The following is a 20,860-nucleotide window of genomic DNA, read 5'->3' on the forward strand; positions in this document are numbered from 1 at the left end:
GGCCTACAGTTGGTGCTTCCATATGACCATATTGATGGGGAAGAAAGACAGAACCACTTAGAGTGTCCGATTCGACGCCCATCCATGGTGGTCTTCCGTGGTGAGGAAGGTGAGGAAGATGAGAATGGGCACCTGTTCGACTGCTTGACGAGCTTGTCGACTGGGATTCCCGACTGTCCTGCGCTATCCATGGATTTCGTAATCTCGGATGAAAAAGTGTTCCCAAATTGGTTCGCAAAATTGAAACAGAGTTGTAGCCACATAGTGCTAAGAACTTGGTCGTCATTGTTTTATATGCTGTAATAATCAAAGGAAAGTATCCGTACTTTAATCAATTTTAATACAGTAGTTCTCAAAGTGGGATTCGTGGAACCGAGCCAGGAGGAACACGATGCCTAAAAATTGAAATGCATTGTAATAAAATGGAACTCACACCTGTTATGCAAGAGGTATTTTTCAGTTACTAAAAAGAAAGCAATTAGAAAATATACATACGTTTGTAAATTTAAATATTTTCCTACTTTACTAAATTTCTGCCCTGAAGCTAGTCAATCGTTATATAGGACTACTTCAAGTGAGAGAAACAGGCACTTTTTCAAAAGCAGTTGTATATTAACTGCACGACGCCTCGCAATTTTATGGATTTCATCTTCAAGTGGCGGAAAGCTCCCACCATACCACCAATTTCAGATGGTTATAAACATCAAGCCTCCCCATCAATTCTGAGATTTATATTAAAAAAATGAGAAACCCCTCCCAAAATATGTTCCTAGATCCGCCACTGCAAGTAACGCTTGACTCAAATTGGTTTGCGTGTGATCTGTGAGTATGATGAATTGTCTAGCAAGGCATTGCAACATTTGACGTCTTTCCTTACCATTTACATATATCAGCAGACCTTCCCTGTTCTTTGCAGCATTAAAAATTGAAACCGAAATCGTCTTAATGTGGGACCTAAAATTGATGGTAACGAAAATTATTCCAGATTTCAATGCTGTTATGTGAAAACACAAAGAATTTCATTCCTCACATTGGAGACCCCACACAGGCACGTAGCCAGGATTTCTTGAAGGGAAGGGGGTCCGTAAACATGAAATACTGTGGTCATCACACCAGGGGCTCCACCATTTTAAACTATTTTACTGGAACATATACTGGTTCGTTTAGCCAGGATTTCGTAACGGGGGGGGGGGGCGAGACATGAAACACTAAAGACCCAATCGACCTAAATTACTTTACTATCAACATTTGTTAGGACAATAAAATGAGGATATGTTGGTAAGTATTTTAATAACAAACTACGAAGAAATCTCGAGTAAAATAATAATAAAAAAAACATATTGAAAATGATTTTACAATATTTACGTTCTTCCTCTGTTCATTCACATATAACAAATTTCCTTTCATTACGACCTCAACTATTATAAAAAGTACATATTCACTATTATAAAAAGTACACTCATGTCCAAAATGATTGTCTCATATCTATGACTCTCTTCTTGTAACAATATAATTTGATAATGATTTAGTAGGGTACTTTTAATACTGATACCATGTGTATAATCGGGAAATGTATAGACCTTAATTGTGGTAAATTTCATAGGAAAAAAATTATAAATACGAAAATTATAGTGAGTAAAACGAAATGTTGCTAAATGAACAAAAAAGTTTTATTTTTGTTTTATTGTTCTTATTTACTGCTCTTTAGACAAAATTTGCCACTTACATGTCTTTGCCGATTATACACGTACTAACATTATAAAAAATACCGGGCGATTTCGTTGTCAAATTATATTCTTACAACAACATATTTATAGACATACGACAATAATTTTGGACATGAGTGTACAAACTCTATAACATTTTGTAAAATATTTTACAATATCTGCGTTCCTTTCTCTTTTGAATCAAATGTTAACAGAACCTTCTTTTCACATAAATTTTTGTTTTTATTATTCCTTCAACTACTGTCCGTCCCAAATGACAGGTTAAAGAAGCAGTAGAAAATTGTTTTTGAAATAACATGTTTGATACTGCAAGGATGCGATGACGAAAAATTATGATCAAAAATGTCTACGCTGTTACACAACCGGCATTATGCTTTCAGAAGCTTGAAATCTCCCTGACTAGTAGCAGAAATTCTAAGAATTGCGTAACTTCCGGAAATTTGAAATTTCCTGACTCTTCCAGGATATCCCACTCACCTCGCCACCATGTATTGCAACTAATTAAAATCTCCTTTTAAGAAAGAGTAACCAAAAGCTTGCTGTAATTTTTTTTTTATTTTTTAACGCCGATTCTTCTTTTTCTCATTTCATTTCGTTTTATCCTTCCTTAATTTTTTTTCATTTCTGGTCTCGAAGGGGGGTCCGGACCCCCGGGCGCCCCCATGGCTACGTGCTTGCCCCACATTTGAGAACATTATTTACCAGGTGAACTTCCTTTTTTTAAAAATGATTTTCAGTCTTGAAAGTTACTGTATTTTCAATTGAAATTTCGTTCACTCGGAAACAATTATGTATCTTTTCAATAAATTACATATTGCATTATTTTTCTTGTCAGTTGTAATTCTAATTAGTATTTTTTAAATACATATGAAATTTCAGATAGTATTGCAAAGGGGTCCGCAGATCACTTCCTAAATGAACAGGGAGTCCGTGCTATCAGAAAGTTTGAGAATCATTGATCTAATACAACAAAACAAAACGTCGTGCTTTTGTGCTTGATAAATAACGCTAGTGACTTTAATTTTACTGATATGCTTCTAGACACCTGTGATTTCCTGATTTAGAAAAGGGAAGGAAATAAATATCGCTTTCATTACGTCATTTCTGTATGAAACTGCATTAAAGCCAAGTTCACGTGAGACGGAACTGCATGTCACATTGAGGACAATCTTATTCATTATTCCTTCTCTTTGTGCGTACTAATTACGAGTAAGAACTCACTTGTAGATTAATCTCGTTCAAGAGGTGAAATTGCACTCATAACTATTTACTCATCTTTATGAATATCACCTATTCTTTTACCTGTTTCAGGATGTTCCAACAGGTAGATGACTTGAAGTCAATGGGTTAGATTAGGTGCGGTATTGGTTGTGGAGTGTTGCAGTCCTTTCTCCTCATATCATTCATTTGTCAAAGAAAGAAAGATGGTATGCCATTGTCCCACATCAGACGAATCTGTAATAGTACATCTCAAGTAGCTGGCTTCTACATTTTTAATCCCTTTGCAATGACATAAGTGGTATTGCTCGCGAGACCAGGACATTATCGTGTCTCGTCTCATTTCAAAAATTCATACATAACACTAGACAATCATTCAACGAAATGAGATGAAGCAACAAGTTTACGAGCCGAAACGAGACCTACAAATGAACAATGGTGATCATCAGGCGAGAATATTTATTTATTTATTTATTTATTCAAGAAAATGACACAAGGAGAGATCGGACCTCTACTTCAAAGTCAAATTGGCTTTTTAGGTGAGTCTAGGAGTGGAGAAGGTAGAGGCTTTGGCCTGAGAGAGGGGACCATCCCGGTATGCACCCAGGGGAACAGAAAAATCAGAAGAAAAAACTTAGTCACGATGTCCCATTGAAGCAGGGTTCGTCCCCACGTTTGGCCTATTTGAACGTTGTGTGTCAGGCAGACACGCTACCCCTACACCAGCGGCTGGATACGAGATAATTAATCTGACTCGTTTGAACTCGTTTGGAAACTGGCAGTTCTGTTTCTAGACGAGACAACAAGGGAATAATGAGATAGGATCTATGTGTCGCAATAAGTAGAATTGAATTGTATCTTTCAAAATTGTCTCTGTACCAATCAAAATATCTTTGCAAGGAGTTCATAGCTTAAAAGTTGTTGCTTCTGTTTTAAAGCACTCACATGGTCGCAGTACTCGTTTAATTTATATTACGATAACTCATGTTGATCGACTTTTTTCTGCTTTTTGAATTTTGGCACTTAGACCCTTTCTAATTTTATTCAATTGTCCTCTTGTTTCATCTCCTTGACATCACTAAGCAATTAATACCACTTTTCCATGAATAAATTCAATTCAATTTCTTTTTCGTACTTCTCCCTCCCCTTCTGATGGTGACGCCACTACCTTGGATTGACATTGCGTGTGATCCTTCTTCATACACTATCCTTCATTGTGGCCGTCCCTTCTATTCTCCTTGGCCCAGGATACTTCAAACCACATGCACTTTGGTTAATTGTCGTCTAACAAAAATGTGGCAACGCTGCATTTTTCTTTACCATTGGGCGCTATACCAATGTAGAGCCCAAATGATTGGTCCAATTCCGAAAATTCCAACATTTTAGATTTAAAACACATTTTCCAACAACATTGCTCTCTTATCATTTTTCGTATCTTCAATACTTACCGAGATGGCCTATGTAAATGGACTTAATGGACACCGTGTAGATAGATAGATAGATAGATAGATAGATAGATAGATAGATAGATAGATAGATAGATAGATAGATAGATAGATAGATACTCTATCGTAGATTCAAATGTCTGTCAACCCACCAACAAATCAGCACATTGCTGTAAAATTCAGATGTTCTGAGTAGAACTCAACGAAGGTTCGTTTTCTGAAAATGCACTCTGATCTGAGCAGTCAAATAATTTCCATTTATTTAGAAACTGTATTTTCCAAGGGGAAGATGAACGACTTTCACAAACTATGCATATGAACAACAGAGCAAAGCAAAGTTACGGAAAGAATGGCAACTCATTCTCCAGTCGAAAATATGAAGGCCAATGAATCTTCGTTGAAAGAGGCGATTAGCCAATCAAGATGACCGAAATAAATCCCAGATAGCCCCAATGTAGTTTCTATGTCATTACTCATATAACTTCCTCTTATTTTGTTTGCATGTAGTTTGCAAATGTTCGAAAAACACATACCGCTAAAGAGAGGACGAAGCAGGAAGGTAGTAAAGTGAAATAAAATGAAATATCAAGTTTACATCCAACTATTATACTATCCATGTTAATAAAGGTGAATATAATTACAAAATTATCGGTGGAATAATAATGTGAGAGGCGAATCCACGAACATGATTTTGTCAAGCACAAATTTCGAAATTCGAACCTGGGACCGTTGGATCAGAGGTAGGGCGCGTTAATGGAGGTGTGTATGGTCATAAGAAAGCTTTCTTTGTTTGACATTTGCTAATATACAAGACTGCTTGTTCTCATGGATGAAAATTAGTGCGATAAATCATGTCTGCGTAAGGATACCAACGGAAGTGGGCTTTGTGAACTAAACTGGAAGGCAGCGGTTTCTGTGTAAGTGGGCACAGGGACGGAAGGGCGTTTGACTGTGTCCGTTCCGTTGCCAAATATCCAAGTACTGATTCCAGTGAAGATATCCAGATCTTGGGCTGCTCAATCAACTTGTGTGCGGGGCCATGCTGGCTCAACCCTAGAGCGTTTATTTCTGGTGCGTGGGCGCCCTGGTTCGATCCCCGAATAAGAAAGTATGTGGTAGACAACTTCGTGTCCGTGGATTTTCTTACGGTGCTTCCGTTTTCCTCCCACTCTCTCATTCCATCAATTATTCTATCATAATTCACTTGCTTTAATTATCGTCTCATTTAGCCTAACAGGAATGATTGTGGGACGTTAAACTGACAAATTTTATTTCAATTCTTGTGGATGGGGATGGTCTCGCAGGTTATAACCGACGAGAAATTTCAGGGTGCAAGAGGTTGTTTCAGACCCGTAGCCAGCCCCAAAACTTAGGGGGGCCCGGTTGAAGTTAGGGGGGGGGCGATCCAATCATATGATAGTTCATCACCATATTATAGTTCTTTTGCAAGCCTACTGTAAAACTTTTAGGGGGCCAGCAAAACTTTAGGGGGGGCCCTAGACCCCCTGGATACGGGCCTGGGTTGTTTGGAAGAAATAATAAGAGACAATAAATATATACGCTGTAACTTAAAAAATACGAAAACCCTTCCATTTGCTAGTAAGCTTTATTTGTGCAATGGGATATTGAATTCTCATTAAGATATTGTTACATTAATACAATCACTACATCATGGGACAGAAATACCACTACATCATGGGCCTCGACTCAAGTGGAAGCATATTAAAAGGGTCAAATGGTAATTTCTTTTGCATTTCATTAGGTACTGCTCCTGGTGTTGTTCGTGTCATTAGCTCTGGTAAATTCTCAACTGTTGCTGATTTTGTACTCGGTCCGTGCAAACCAAACGTGTTGTAAAGCTGTTGGTAAAAGTCGTTGAATATATTCACAAAAGGTGCGGTCATTGTGTGAGCTGCCTGTGTTATTGCGTTTGTTAGATTCTGTAGAAACTCCGTCCCTAGGATGTACAGTTGCGAGTCCTTAAACTTTGTTGGGGTCATTGGCATCATTCCATATACCGTGAAGACCGTCATCATCATTGGCATTTGTAGAGGTGGAGCGACGGATGGTAATTCTTGCATTAAAGGCGAACCCAATTCTCCCAAAGGAACTGAAATAATAAATAAAATTATTTTATTAACATAGACAGTAGACAAAGGATTATAGTAAGATTAAAATTTAATTATCATACTATACTAGTATCAAAATAAAAAAACAAATTAACGTTTGAAGGACAAGGAGCACACGTTTATCTGCTGCCTCGCCGCGAGCGTGCCGCTGAAGCATCCACTGTATTTCTCACAGTTTAGTTAAAAAAAAAAGATATACCACATTGACTTGATACCTAGTCTTCCATTCCAAGCGCTGCTATCAGGTGAAGGAATTCCACTCCCTTTCGCTAGGGCTCTCTCGCTTAGCAACAGCTGAACTCTTATTGGCTCAACGTGCAGGTATGAGTTTAGTTCACACTTTTGCCACGACTCAAGACATTTTGGCAGCACTATAACAAACAAGTTTGAACATCAGTGATGCCAACCTGGAACCTTATAAAATCCGATTTTAAAAGGCAGAAATTCCCATTTGGCTCTTAAATTTCCCACGAGCTATACTAATTGCTACAGAATTTTAAAAATGTATAAAATATGAAAATTTGAAACTGATATATGTTACCCTTTTTTGATATGTGAGTGAATTATTCGTAAAGTCCGATTTTATAAATTTCTAACAAGTATTTTCCTTAATTAAAAAAAAAAAGACTTGAAATTGTTCATGAAAGCAAGCACATTTTGTTGTCAGAATTTATCCCATGCCGTAGGCGTCGGAGGACCACCGATGGGCAACTAGAAATATCTCGCCAACAATTGGCGGCCCCACAGCGACGATCCGCGGTGGCCCCACTTCGGTTTTGAAAATGATATAACCAGCGGCAAGAGACACGACGAAACACCAATGAACAACAAAATGACTTCCCCAAAATATGTTAAATCGCCTATATGCATAATTTGTTACATTTGAGTACTATTCGGAAACGTAATACCTCCCTAAATAACTTTGTGGTGTTTTAGTACACATATGAGACTACAATCTGGACAATTTTGAACAAATTCAAAGGGACATTTCTATACGAAAACAAAGTTCAAATTTTAATTTCAATTTTTGAAGTGTTATTTTTTTCTTTACAGTTTTTTTAGTATAGTAGAACTTGTCGAACAATCTGTAAGCTTTCCAATGGTGTTTGTTTTATGTCTCTAGTGCACATATTAACCATTTTATAACAATTTTTAATAATCACTGTAACTGAAAAAAATGCCTTTTTCTGACACTTTTGAACACCCTCTATGGGGACACTTTCAGGAGGAGAGAGGTAATATTTGGGATATTTTCATCTCCCACTGTAATAAAGCTGTGCACCAATTTTTATAAAAATCTAAGATGGACAGGTCAGCTTTTGTCATTTCATTGGTTGATTTCACATGGAATGTCCAATAGTTATTTGGAAGTGCTCATCTCCTAATGCGCATGATTAAGCTCGTATTTGAAACACTTTGATCCGTAGATCAGGGAAGCTAATTTTCAGGGGCTGAAACCACAACAGAGAAATGTAACACACAACAGAGAGCTGTGTACTAAAAGTAGTATTACGAGCGCAAAAGGTTTTCTTGTTTCGACGCTACTGGAACTGGAAGGAAGAGGACTACGGATTAGATTTCTGAGTTTTCGGCACCTATGGTCATAGTAGCTCGTTACGTATGAAGGATGACGTCTCCCGGCGATTATACGGCCTAGGACCATTATATTAAGTACCATCCCGGTATTTGCCTAGTGTGAATGAGAAAACCCAGGAAAATTTTACTCAACTTTGGTGGCTTGAAAAAGATTTTACACTTTTCCAACCAAGTGTTCTCTGGGACCTCTCGCACCAAAGGTGGCAATAGAAAGAACTGAGGCTATAGCTTATTGACTGCCTTGTATTTAATTCTGTACTTCCCGTCCTACTGGTGGTGGCTCAATGTAAACAAACTCACAAAGAACGGACATAAACGTGTCATCCGGACATCCGAAACAAACCTAGTCCATTCGACAAACATAACAAAGATATGCTCATGCACAAAAAATTAGCTGCCATGGACAACAGAGTAAGTCCCTGGGGCCCATTAACCCTGTTAGTATAAAGAAAATCATAGACTCGCAGTGAAATAGCTATTGCATCAACACTATTCATTGGAAAGTCATGGTTTATAATTTATTCTCTTCAGCATGAAACAATCTTTCCAGAGGTACAATGTATTGGGGATCATAATGTACTTGAACAGGGAAAATTGGAAGAATCTCGGGAAAATTTTCTCCAGAAATCCCTCCCATCGACTTTAGACCCCTCTGTAGTGGCCCTGGGTAAAAGCACACAATCCAAATGTACCTCGAAAAATACTATAGATAATAATAAATGAGTGTACCAAGTTTTGTATCGATAGACGGAATAGATATGAGGGAAAAGCTTGTATACGAATACATGCTTTCCCCTCATACCTATTCTGTCTATCAAAACGAAACTTGGTACACATATTTCTTATCCCGTATACTATTTTTCTAGATAAATTTGGATTATGTGTTTTTGCCCAGGAACACTACACAGGGGCCCAATTTCATTGGAGAGATTTCTGGAGGGAATTTAACGACATTATCCCAAGTTTTCCTGTTCAAGTACCTTATGGTCCCTCATACCTAGCACCTCTGGGAAGCTTGTTTCATGCTGAAGAGAATGAACTATAAACTATGACTTTCCAATGAACAGTGTTGATGCAATAGCTATTTCACTGCGAGTCTATGATTGTCTTTATACTAACAGGGTTAATGGGCCCCAGGGACTTACTCCGTTGTCCGTGGCACCTAATTTTTTGTGCATGAACATATCTTTGTTATATTTATCGAATGGACTAGGTTTGATTTAGATGTCCGAATGACATGTTCATTTACGTTCCTTGTCAGCGGTACTTAGTAGTAAAGTAGTTTTTACTAATTTTTAATAAAATTTACTTTTATTTCAGATTTCAGTTATTTTCGCCTAAACATACGTGCGTTATTTCAAATGTTGACAAGAAAAGGGGAGGAGGAGAATTTCCAATGGCATATACGTTTCACATTTACTGTTAATACGACTTATTCTTATATAATTTATTAAAAAGCATGTATTTATTAAAGTCAGGATTCAGGATTTTAGGATTTAGATTTCTGGGCTTTCGGCATTTATGGCTATCTATAGTCATGTTTGAGGAATGACGTTCCTGGGCGATCACACTATCCGAGGAAAGGGAAGGAAGGAAGCGGTTTGGGACCTATAAGTTAGGCACCACCCCAGCATTTGACTGGTGTGAATGAGGAAAACCTCATTCAGAATGGCTGGACTGAAGAAAGCTTTTCCACTTTTTCGAACGAGTGCTTATCAAACTCAGTTCGGCAACTGCCCCTTCCCCCCCAACCAAATAACGTCCGTGCCCAGACAGATTATAGTGTTATGTCTTTTACTAGTTAACACTGAATACGAACAAATGAGCTGTCTGAAACGAAAGTAAACTTTCTACATTTGTTTGTTGCAACATAGATTCTGCCTCGAATACACGTAACTCAAAAGATTTCATGGTTAAACTCAGAAATAGGCGAGAACATAGTTAGTTCACTCTGGTTTCAGCCAGCTCAAGTAATAGGTCTAATATACTCAAAATTATGGACCCGGGTACACTAATATGTATCGTATCCGAAAATACATGTTGCTGAATCCTGTGATACTCACGCGACAACTTTTATAGAGGGAGTTTCGATATGGGTATTTAATTGAAAGTACTCACCAACTACCTCTATAAAAATTATTGCGGAAGTACAGCAGGATTCTGAAACATGGATATTTGGATAGGGCACAGACTATTTCTTAAGTAAAGTCTTGACTCGATTACAGTAGGTCCCATAGTTTTGGAGGTATGGGCCTTTAAAGTTCATTTTTGCATGTTTTCGTCAGCTTATAATTCCGAAAGGAAGCATTTGTGCACCCAGGTTGGTCTATATTTTTTGTCTTATCTTGGTGCCAGCAACCACCTCCCAAACGTTGTCGGTGTTGTTTTGAAACATTCTATACGTCTACCTTATTATTTTTACTGTGGACCGAACAAAAATGGAAAGTGTAAGAAAAACAAATATAAATAATAAATGTCTGAAATGGAATAAAATATAAATAGAAAATGTATTTAAAAATAAAACAAATCGTTCTAGAAAATAAGAATAAAATACAGTAGAGCGTCGATTATCCGAACGTCTGTGAACCGAACGACCGCTTAACCGAACTGTGTACTCGCTCGCACCTGGGGGGCGCGGTGGCTCAGTGGTAGAGCGTTCACCTCTGGTGCTCGGGGTCCCGGGTTCAATCCCAGCCCCCGCCAAGTGAACTTTGTGGTGGACAAACACCGTGCTCGTGGGTTTTCTCGGGGTTCTCCCGTTTCCTCCCACTTTCTTCATTCCACCATTTCACTCATCTCTCATTATCACCGTCTCCTTTAGCCTTACCGGCATAAGCGTGGGACGTAAAACTTAAAGATTTCATTTCATTTTTTCGCTCGCACCTGTTACTCTCCCACCCTACCGTCCATCATCCCCCTCACTCCCAAACTAAGTTTCCCACAGTAGTCGCTGCACTGAGCCACCGCTGGCGGAACATTACTTTTAATGGGGCCTTCATAAGGCGCTGCTGACCGGCCAAGCCGCCAGTCGCTGTGTTTCAACAATCAGCACACTTCTGTCGGTTTGGCACTGGCTGTAGAAGTAGCGGCACTATCAAAGCTGTTCACAGCAACAGCTGCGCGAGCTTAGAGTTGAGGCGTGCCGCTCCGCGCATGGCAAATAAACATGTACAGTTCGATTATCCGAACAAACCAGTTTTCCGAACACCCATGTCCCACAATTACTTCGGATAATCGACGCTCTACTGTAAATCGTTTTAAAAAAGTAAAAATAAAATAAATTGTTCTAAAAAAAAATAATAAATAAATAAATCATTCTAAAAAGTAAAAGAAAAAAAACAAATCATTCTAAAAGTAAAAACATGAAGTAAATCGCTCTAAAAAAAAACTAAATAATAACCAAGTCGTTCTAGAAAAGCAATAAAAGGAAATAAATCGATTTGAAAAGGAAACAATAAAATAAATCGTTCTGAAAAGTAAAAATAGAAAACTATATTTATATACGCGGCTAAAAGTAAAACCATGGCGAGAACTTTCATATACGTATAAATTGATTGAATATGACACGTGCTGTATAATTTTGTTTCTAGTCAAGCATAAATATTTTTGTTCTAAAAGTAAATTTTCTTGAAAACAGAACTAATTTTTACTTTTTAGTGCGATTTATTTTAAAAAGTGTTTTCTTCGAAATATTATTTTTATTTTATTTCTTTTTAGTTAGCAGCATGATAAATCTACCCAATTAGTCTTCATTTGTTTGAACTCTACACTAAGAGAGAGAGAGAAAGTAGGTTTATTTTTAGTATAGAAAATTCTTAGAGGCAATATTTAGCTGAATTCTTTATTACACACAGGATTTTGTATACCAGGCTACGTACAGGTTTGTTACTTAGCTAGCACCGATCTGCATAGGTGCAAGTAGACAGAAATCATGTGTATTTTCCGTCGGCACATAGACATGCAATATAAAGATATTGATAGTTATGTACTTTGGTAAATATTCCCTGATTCTATATGGATACTACATAGTCCGGGAAATTGAACTACAACATGGTTTTCCGGTTGTGACAGAAGCAGCGTTAGGAAAGCCGCTTTTAGAAGGATTCTAAGGTTTTTCCTTCTAATTCGCTTGGGAACTTTCTCTATGTGTATGTAATTGGATCATTGTGAAGCTTCAAGAGAAATGTACGTCATATTGCTCAAAAATTATTTACATCATCATCATCATCATGGTATTCTGCCATTATTGACAGGTCATTTGCTGCAACTGAGAAGCTTCCATGCTCCACGGTCTTTTGCTAACCTCTTCGTCTTTACGTATGATTTTTTGGTTTTGATATCGTCCATTAATTGTAGTCTCCTTCTCCTCCCTCTCTTTCCTGCCACTATACCATCTAGCTCTTCCCTCATGATAGTTCTTCTTGGTCAGTGTCTCAATCAGCTTCCGTTCCTCTCCTTAATAATACCTAAAATTGTTCTCTTTCTCTTCTTCTTCTTTTTTTTTTTTTTTTTTTTTTTTTGCCCTGCACCATTTCTAACACCCTCTCATTCGTTTTCCGCTTGATCAAGTTACTTCTCTCCGTTCTTCTCCAAACCCACATTTCGAAAATTTCAAGTTGTTTTTCACCATTTGTGAGTAATGCCCATGTTTCTGACCCATGTCGTACGATACTCTACACGAAACATTTTATGAGCCTTTTTTTCAACTCTTTATTCAAAGTTCCACAAGATAATATTTTCTCCCTCCTAAAGGCTTCTTTCGCCATTCCTATCCTTGTTTTTATTTCAGGTTCACATTTCCTATCATTACTAATAATACTACTCAGATATCGAAAACTATCACCTGTTCTATTTTCTGCTCTGCTACTTCTATATTTGACACCAACCGCTTCGTTCCATTCGCCGTGGCTTTTGCCTTTCTAACATATATTTTCATCCCATACACATGTATTACTTAAATTATATCGTAGAAAACTTTTAATGGTAGTTGTTAAATTTCCCATTAATTCTCGGCAGATTTTAACTTCAAGCATTGGCAACAATTATGAAGCTTCGGAGAAAAATATGCTATATTGAATCGAAATTCAAATATTTTGGGTGCAACTTATTGAAAAAAATTATTTTCTTATTATATTACAGTATTTAAATAAGGAAATTAAGCATTTTTTTTTCTAGCATCTTGTCCATGACCGATTTGAATAAGGATCTTATAAAATAGAGAATCTGCCCTTACAACAAAATCTTGAAGCCATACGTCACAGTTTCGCCACCCCTACTCTGCCCACTCCGCCCAATAGGATTGCAATGTTTTGAGCCAACAATCATGGCGGAAACGAAAGTAGCAAATCAGACAATGGCGGAAACGAGAGTAGCCAATCAGAGGTGTTGATACTCGGTTGTTTTTTGGCTTCAATGATTTAATAGGATGAAGATACATATGGGCTGATCCTCCATTTATAACATCCTAGGATTTGAACTGCAGACAATAGATATTATGGAAATGTCCTAAACAAAAGATTCAATATATTTTATAATAATGTGGAGTAGGGGTTTTCAATACATGGCCCACGGAGCCAGAAGTAGCCCGAAAATTCTTTGCTGTAGCCCACGCCATTTTGAAAAATTAAGTACGTGACATGAAAACTCGATTACATGAAAGCAGTTAGTAGCATCTTATAGATTCAAATAGCGTTTAGTGTTGCCTGTATGGTAAGAGCTGAATCTGTCTCGTCTCAAAAAGGAATCATGAAAATTATGTTCCATTTCCGTCTTAGGAAGCGTATCTTTCACTATTGAAAGATTTATTCTCTCGTCTCGTGGCATCAATGAAATTATTAATATGGCCGCATCTGATTAGTTGGGAATAGCTGCCTTAGACCTGATATTCCAAGTCTACATACTTCGTCTGAGTACATTAGCAAGTGCTTACCTCATTTTATTTTCCATATGTTAGAATCTAAATACGTTGAAAATATAAAAGTCCTCCGTGACTGTATGCTTAGCACACGTGCTCTGGAGAGCAGAGTTCGATTCTCAGTGGGAGCTCATGTGCTTGCAATCCTACGTTAAGCTGTACGTCACCGTCTCATATAGCCTCGATGCTGAGAAGGAACGACGTTAAAGTCTGAACAAATCAACAAATAATAATAATAATAATAATAATAATAATAATAATAATAATAATAATAATAATAATAATAATAATAAGAAGAAGAAGAAGAAGAAGAAGAAGAAACGCCCTTCCCGGGAACAAAATACCACTTCTCTTGTGATCAGCGAAGTCAAGCAGTGTCGGATGTGGATCAGAAGGAGGGTGGATGATCGTTAATACTCACCAAATGGTTCTGGCATTGTGGTGTCCACCCAGCGTCGTCAGCATAACTGGGGAGCTATTTGAAGGAAACAAGTAGCGAATTTTGCTCTAGAAAGCTATCATTAATGGCTCGAGGAGCTGATAAGCTGACAACACATCACTCCAAAACACAGATGCTACAAGCGGGTTGGTGAGTCCTGGCTCCTTGCGCCAAGGGTTTGGTTTATAATTAATAATAATAATAGTTATATATATATATATATATATATATATATATATATATATATATATATATAGATAGATAGATAGATAGATAGATAGATAGATAGATAGATAGATATAGATATAGATAGATATAGATATAGATATAGATATAGATATAGATATAGATATAGATATAGATATATAAATGAAAGTGGCTATGTTGAATAACTTTTTAATAACACGACCGATCTCGATCGAATTTTCAACTTAGATGAGGTTCAGGTCTGGGACGGATTTTATCATATATATATATAAATCTTCGAAAAGGATCGATATTAGTGTCGAATCCATAGTTTTCGGGGCACTGAGACGAACAGTGAGACTTCCGATGTCGTTTAAACCTAAAGTCAGCCCGCAACTTGAAGGATGGGGAAATATCCGTATAAATGATCGAAAATGACTGATATTAGTGCCAAATCCATACTTTTCGGGGTCGCTGAGATGATCAGTGACATTTCCGATACCGTTTAAATCGAAATTCACACTTTTATATCCAAACTGAAACGTACTTTTCCCGTGCGAAGAACTATAGTTTATTCTGCTCATAATAATAATAATAATAATAATAATAATAATAATAATAATAATAATAATAATAATAATAATAATAATAATAATAATAATAATAATAATAATAATAATGAGATCTGTGGTTCCATGATTATACCTCTTTGACGCAGAAATGCGGGTTTATTTCTCCCGTAGGCACTCATGTGGTTGAAATTTCAAACTAAGCTCTACAGTCACTTCTCATGAGCCCTTGGTGCTTTGCAAAACAATCCTTAAACTCCAAGTAACCAACGAGCCTAATTTTAAATGTTCCGGACCCCACTTTGAGAACCACTTGTAGTAATTTTAAGTATATAAGAAATCTACTTACGTTGTGCTGTCGGCAAAGCTGCTGAGTATCCTTCTTGAGGAATTAAGACTAGGATAATTAAAGGACAAAATTGCAACATGTTTATCAGCTTTGCTTTTCCTTTAAAAAATAACTTTTTCTAGTTGCTGTGTAGGAATCAAGTTATTCCAGTCTTCTGTCTGTGTATATTGCTTTCTTGGTGTTTTGAAGTTCTTTTAGTAGTTGGTTCTAATCTTCTGATGAGATATTTTGTAATCTAAATTGCCATATTATTAGGAAACACTAATGACCAAATTAAACAGTTATAGTTAAACTGCTGAAACCTATGCATCCGGTGAAAAAATTCCGTCCATTTTAAAACCAAAATGGCATAGATAATTCACAAAAAGCATATTTGTCATTATTTGATATAGTGTAGCAAAACAGCTTATACAGTAATCTGTATAGATTATTATTATTATTATTATTATTATTATTATTATTATTATTATTATTATTATTATTATTATTATTATTATTATTATTATTATTATTATAGGTTTGGGCCCGGAAATGTTTATTCCACGTTTCTCGATCTTCAGCTTAACTCCCAATATTTTCTTCTATTTTTCAAATCATCGATTACTTATGTTCTTCTTCTTCTTCCTATTCCAAGTTTGCCTTCCATCGTTCCTTGTATTGCAGTATGAAGAAGACAATTTCTTCGCAAGATGTGTCCAATCCAATTGGTCTTCCTATAAAGAATGCTTGCTAAAAGCGTCCTCTTCTCTCCTATTCGTTTCAAAACATATTTGGGGGGGGGAGAACGCTAATTCATTGTAGAAAGCATACGATTGTTTTGTATTTGTATTTGAATGATATTTACACAACAGTATAGTAAGCAAACATTGTATTCACAGATATGCTCAATAACATTATATGTAACGCAGTGTTGCCAACTGAGCACAAAATGAAGTTTTGTTAAATGGCACAAAACACAAATTATAACATCTTGAAAATCTAATTGTGAGTAGAACCTTACCTGTGAAGTCTTGTTGTACAGTGTTGCCAATGTTTGAGGATAGGCCTAAATGAATTGTGCCCCTGGACAATTGCCCCGAATTGACCTCCTCCCCCCACATCCGGCCCTGCATCTAGCTTAATGTAGGATTCCAACTACTACTATGTTGCAGAATGCTCCAATCGGAAATCGAACATGTGCACCGGCAGCTAGCCTGCGAGCTAATTGATCATCCAAGGGCATGGATCATTTCAGCTTATGTGCTGTGTTTTGGTACTATTCTGACATTTTCCTTTGGCAAAAATGCTTCGACACTGTGCTCCGTCCGTTATTTTTGCACTTCAGTGATTATATTCTAGATTATGGTCTTACATTTTGATTTTAAGTAGTTCGAATCCTCTACTGTATGTACTCTTCTACATCCGAGATTCATATAGGCTTATTTCCAACTGTTCGCAACACTGTACATCACGATTTCATAGGTATGGTTCTATTCATAATTAGATTTGCTAGATGTCTTAATTTGTGTTCCGTGCCATTTAACAAAACTTCATTTTGTGCTCAATTGACAATACTGCATTACATATGATGTTATTGAGCATGTCTGTGGGTACATTCTTTGCTTACTATACTGTTGTGTAAATGTCATTTTGATTACTAATTTTTTACGCACTATACACATTCTTTCTGATCATAGTATAGAATAAATGAGCGGTTCGGCTGACCATAACAATAAAGATCTTTTCCGTTCAAATTGAGTTATTAACCCATATATGCCCTTATTATTATTAGTAGTAGTATAGTAGTAGTAGTAGTAGTAGTAATAGTAGTCGTAGTAGTATTTTGCATTTTGATTTATTATGTAAAATACATAGTTTTCGACCTATTCTTTGTGAATTTAGTGTCATTTCTTTTTGTTGATCTCCCATTGACTAATTATGATGTCGGTAACAACCAGAGGGGCTTATATCGGTTAAATAGAATGGGTACTGATTGAACTACAGAACACTATGTAGGTGGTTTGATTTTGGAAATGTACCTGCAAATGGCAGGAATAGCTTGATTGATATGTCATTACACTGAATTGCTTTATTACACTGGGAATAGTCAACATTTTTTTCAAGTTTACTGAAAAGTTTGAAAATGTGAAAATCGTAAAACATTAGTGCAAGCATATCAGGTGCACTGCAAATGAAGCCGTGGTTCTAATGATGGTTCTAGCCGTGGGTCAAACACTTTCCATCATTTTCGCTTCTTTGACATAACTTTGAATCTAGTAAATGTTTTTTTTTTCTCATGGCTGTAAATACATGAAGCATGCCACTTCGTGTTCTGAAATGTTATGTGTATCATTACAAAGTCCTGGCTATCGTAGGATCTTTTTCCGAATTGAGTTTCATCTCCCTAACATGAATGACTCACGATATTTCTTTTTGGTATAAATTATGAAAGACTCGCCCTTTGTAGTACGGATTTTAGTGAAACGAAATAAAATGAAATATTTCAGTTTAACGTACCACGCTTATTTCCATTAGGTTAAGGGAAAATATTATTTTAAAAAGTGAATGATGATGGAAGAATTAGTGGAAGGAAACGGGAGTAACCCCAAGATAACCTATGAACACGATGTTGTCCTCCACAAACTTACTTGGCCGGGAATTGATTCAGGGACCCCTCCCACCAGAAGTAAACGCTCTACCGTAGAGTCACCGTGCCTTCCCTACGAATTTAAATGAAATTAAAATACATTGGTTCGGTTCGAATTGCAACCGTGAGAACTAATGTTCGAAGACGAAAAATAATAGCTTAACCACCATTGCTCTGAAGGCCTAGTTAAATATGCCTGAATTTCTAAAGCGATTTTGGAATTATATATAAATCTAATATCATTTAAAATAAATTTTGTTCTTGAATATTAAAATGATACTATCAAAAATGTAACTTCACGAAATATAGAATATTTAAATTAATTTAAATTATTATCAAAACTAAAGAAACTTATTATTAGACCCTATAAGGGAGAGTTTTGTAGGAAGGCCAATTGAATTGGACACTTCTTCCGAAGAAATTTCCTTCTTTATACTGCTATAGAAGGAAAGGTGGAAGGAAAGCGAGGAATAGGAAGAAGAAGAACACAACTGATCGATTATTTGAAGAATAGAGCAAAATACTGGGAGTTAAAAGAGAAAACTGAAGATCGGGAAACGTAGAATTATTATTATTATTATTATTATTATTATTATTATTATTATTATTATTATTATTATCATTATTATTATTATTATTATTATTATTATAGGGGAGAGCGGGGCAAGAGATGAAAGCTGAAATACTCTTTCTATTCCTAAACAGCGTAATATAATCGAAAATGGATTTAGTAATACCAGCGTCCACTACAATGAGTCCTGTGGATAACGTCCAAGTGGGCGGAGAGTGGCTGGTCAAATCCACTCTCTTAGCTTGCGTGGAGCTTTGAGAGGAACCTAACCCAAAGCTTTTAGCTTGCTTGGAGCTCTACGTCTCCTATCCTGCCCGTTTAGTTTGCACGGAACTCTGTGAGATTAATAAAGTGGGAGGAAACGGGGGAATTTAGAGAAAAACCACAAACACGGTATTTGTCCTCCACAAATTGTACCACGGTTATGAATAAAGAAGATGGATCATTAATTAAAATGAAGCATCTTGAAATGAAATAATTCATCTTTATGTCCCACGTTTATACTATATATGCTAAAGGACATTAATGAATAAAATGATGGAATAAAGTTGGATGAAGTGGGGAGAACCTCGAGATAACCCACGAGCCCGGTGTTTGTCCACCACAAAAACCACGTAACGCTAGCTAGGAACGAACCAGAGACTCCATAAACCAAATACAAACGCCCTGTCACTGATTTACCCCGGCTCATGAAGGATAATGAAATCATTAGTGGAATGAACATGTGGGAGAAAACGGACGAGTCTCTAGAAAACCCGCGTACACCATTTTGTACACCACAAATTCACTTTGCCTAGGATCGAAGCATGGACGCCTCGCATGTTATCATTCACCAACCTTGCCCACCTCTAAAAGACTAAGGTTTAATTGTACTCGACCATGTAATACCCCGTCTTAAGCCAATGTCCTCAACTGTTGCCAGGCACACAAGCAGAAATTTTGGACGGCAGGAGTCCAAAGGTTCCTGTGGGAAGTCAAATACGCGTACGTAGTATTAAACCTGTGTTATTCTGCACCCGATAAGATGATAAGCAACTGTTAATTACTGCCATCTATACTCTCAGAAAAATCATCGAACTAGATGTTTTTATAAGAGAAGAAAGAATACAGAAGAGGATTCAGCATTTAGAAGTTAGATTTCTGGGCTTTCAGCATCTATCCCTTCACGTATGAGGGATGACGTCCCTCGGACATCACATTATCCGCAGAAAGGGAAGGAAGGAAGCGGTCTGGGACATGTATGTTAGGTATTATCCCGGCATTTGCCTGGTGTGAATGAGGAAAACCGAGGAAAACGTCCCTCAGAATGGCTGACCTGAAAAAGCATTTTACACTTTTTATTGACCAGGTGCCAGGCCCGTAGCCAGCCCAAAAATTTACGAAGGGCCCGGTAGAAGTTAGCGGGGGGCCGACACAATCACATTATACTTAATCACCATATTATAGTTCATTTGCAAGCCTACCGTGAAACTTTTAGGGGGCCAGCCAAAGTTTAGGGGGGCCGGCCCCCCGTGGATACGGGCCTGCCAGGTGCCCCACCAGGGACCGAAAAATAATACAGAAGAGGTGTAAAATCAAGCCTTTAACCTGTGTTAATAAAGTGTTCAAAATGTTAGTGGACCTACTACGGTTTTTGGAGGGTGGGGTTGTCTGGACTCGGTGGACATGGACGCCCGAAGGGGAGGGGAGGGTGCCCCCCGGCTCGCAAAAATGTATTAAATTTCCTAAGATTTTCTTAATTCAAATGCAAAATCCAAACGTAATATAGCAACCAGGGAGATGAGCACCCCTAGAAAATTTTCTTCATGCGCCCATACCGGTCGACCTTCCGTTTGAGTGTTCACACTCCACTCGTGGCAAAAAACAAAAGCATTTTCATTTATATATTTCCCACGGGTTACTGTTACTTGTGCTCCGGAGAGGGCAGATAGAGCCAGTAATGGAAAGTGAAAGTACGTAAATGAGAAACTCAAGTTCAAGGCCAAACCAGTTCACGGGAGTCGTGACAATGTTGGATAGCAAATGTCTGACATCTCTCCAACCCAGCCTTCTGGCGCTTTGTTTTCCACATTTTTTTTTTTTTTTTTTTCG

At 37.2% G+C, this 20,860-nt stretch overlaps 1 protein-coding gene across 1 annotated transcript; it reads right to left on the reverse strand.

The window, feature by feature from the left end:
• Window positions 1-5,977: 5,977 nt before the first annotated feature.
• Window positions 5,978-15,750, reverse strand: LOC145683689 (uncharacterized). Its single transcript, XM_081755051.1, has 2 exons — window positions 15,573-15,750; window positions 5,978-6,500 (listed from the first exon to the last, which is right to left on the reverse strand). The coding sequence occupies exons 1-2, from the start codon at window positions 15,649-15,651 to the stop codon at window positions 6,079-6,081; spliced, it is 501 nt and encodes a 166-aa protein (XP_081611177.1). The 5' UTR covers window positions 15,652-15,750; the 3' UTR covers window positions 5,978-6,078.
• Between the last annotated feature and the right edge of the window lie 5,110 nt (window positions 15,751-20,860).

Source organism: Thermobia domestica, chromosome 4 (assembly GCF_964235325.1).
Source record: "Thermobia domestica chromosome 4, izTheDome1.hap1.1, whole genome shotgun sequence".
NCBI classification, from domain to species: Eukaryota; Metazoa; Arthropoda; class Insecta; order Zygentoma; family Lepismatidae; genus Thermobia; species Thermobia domestica.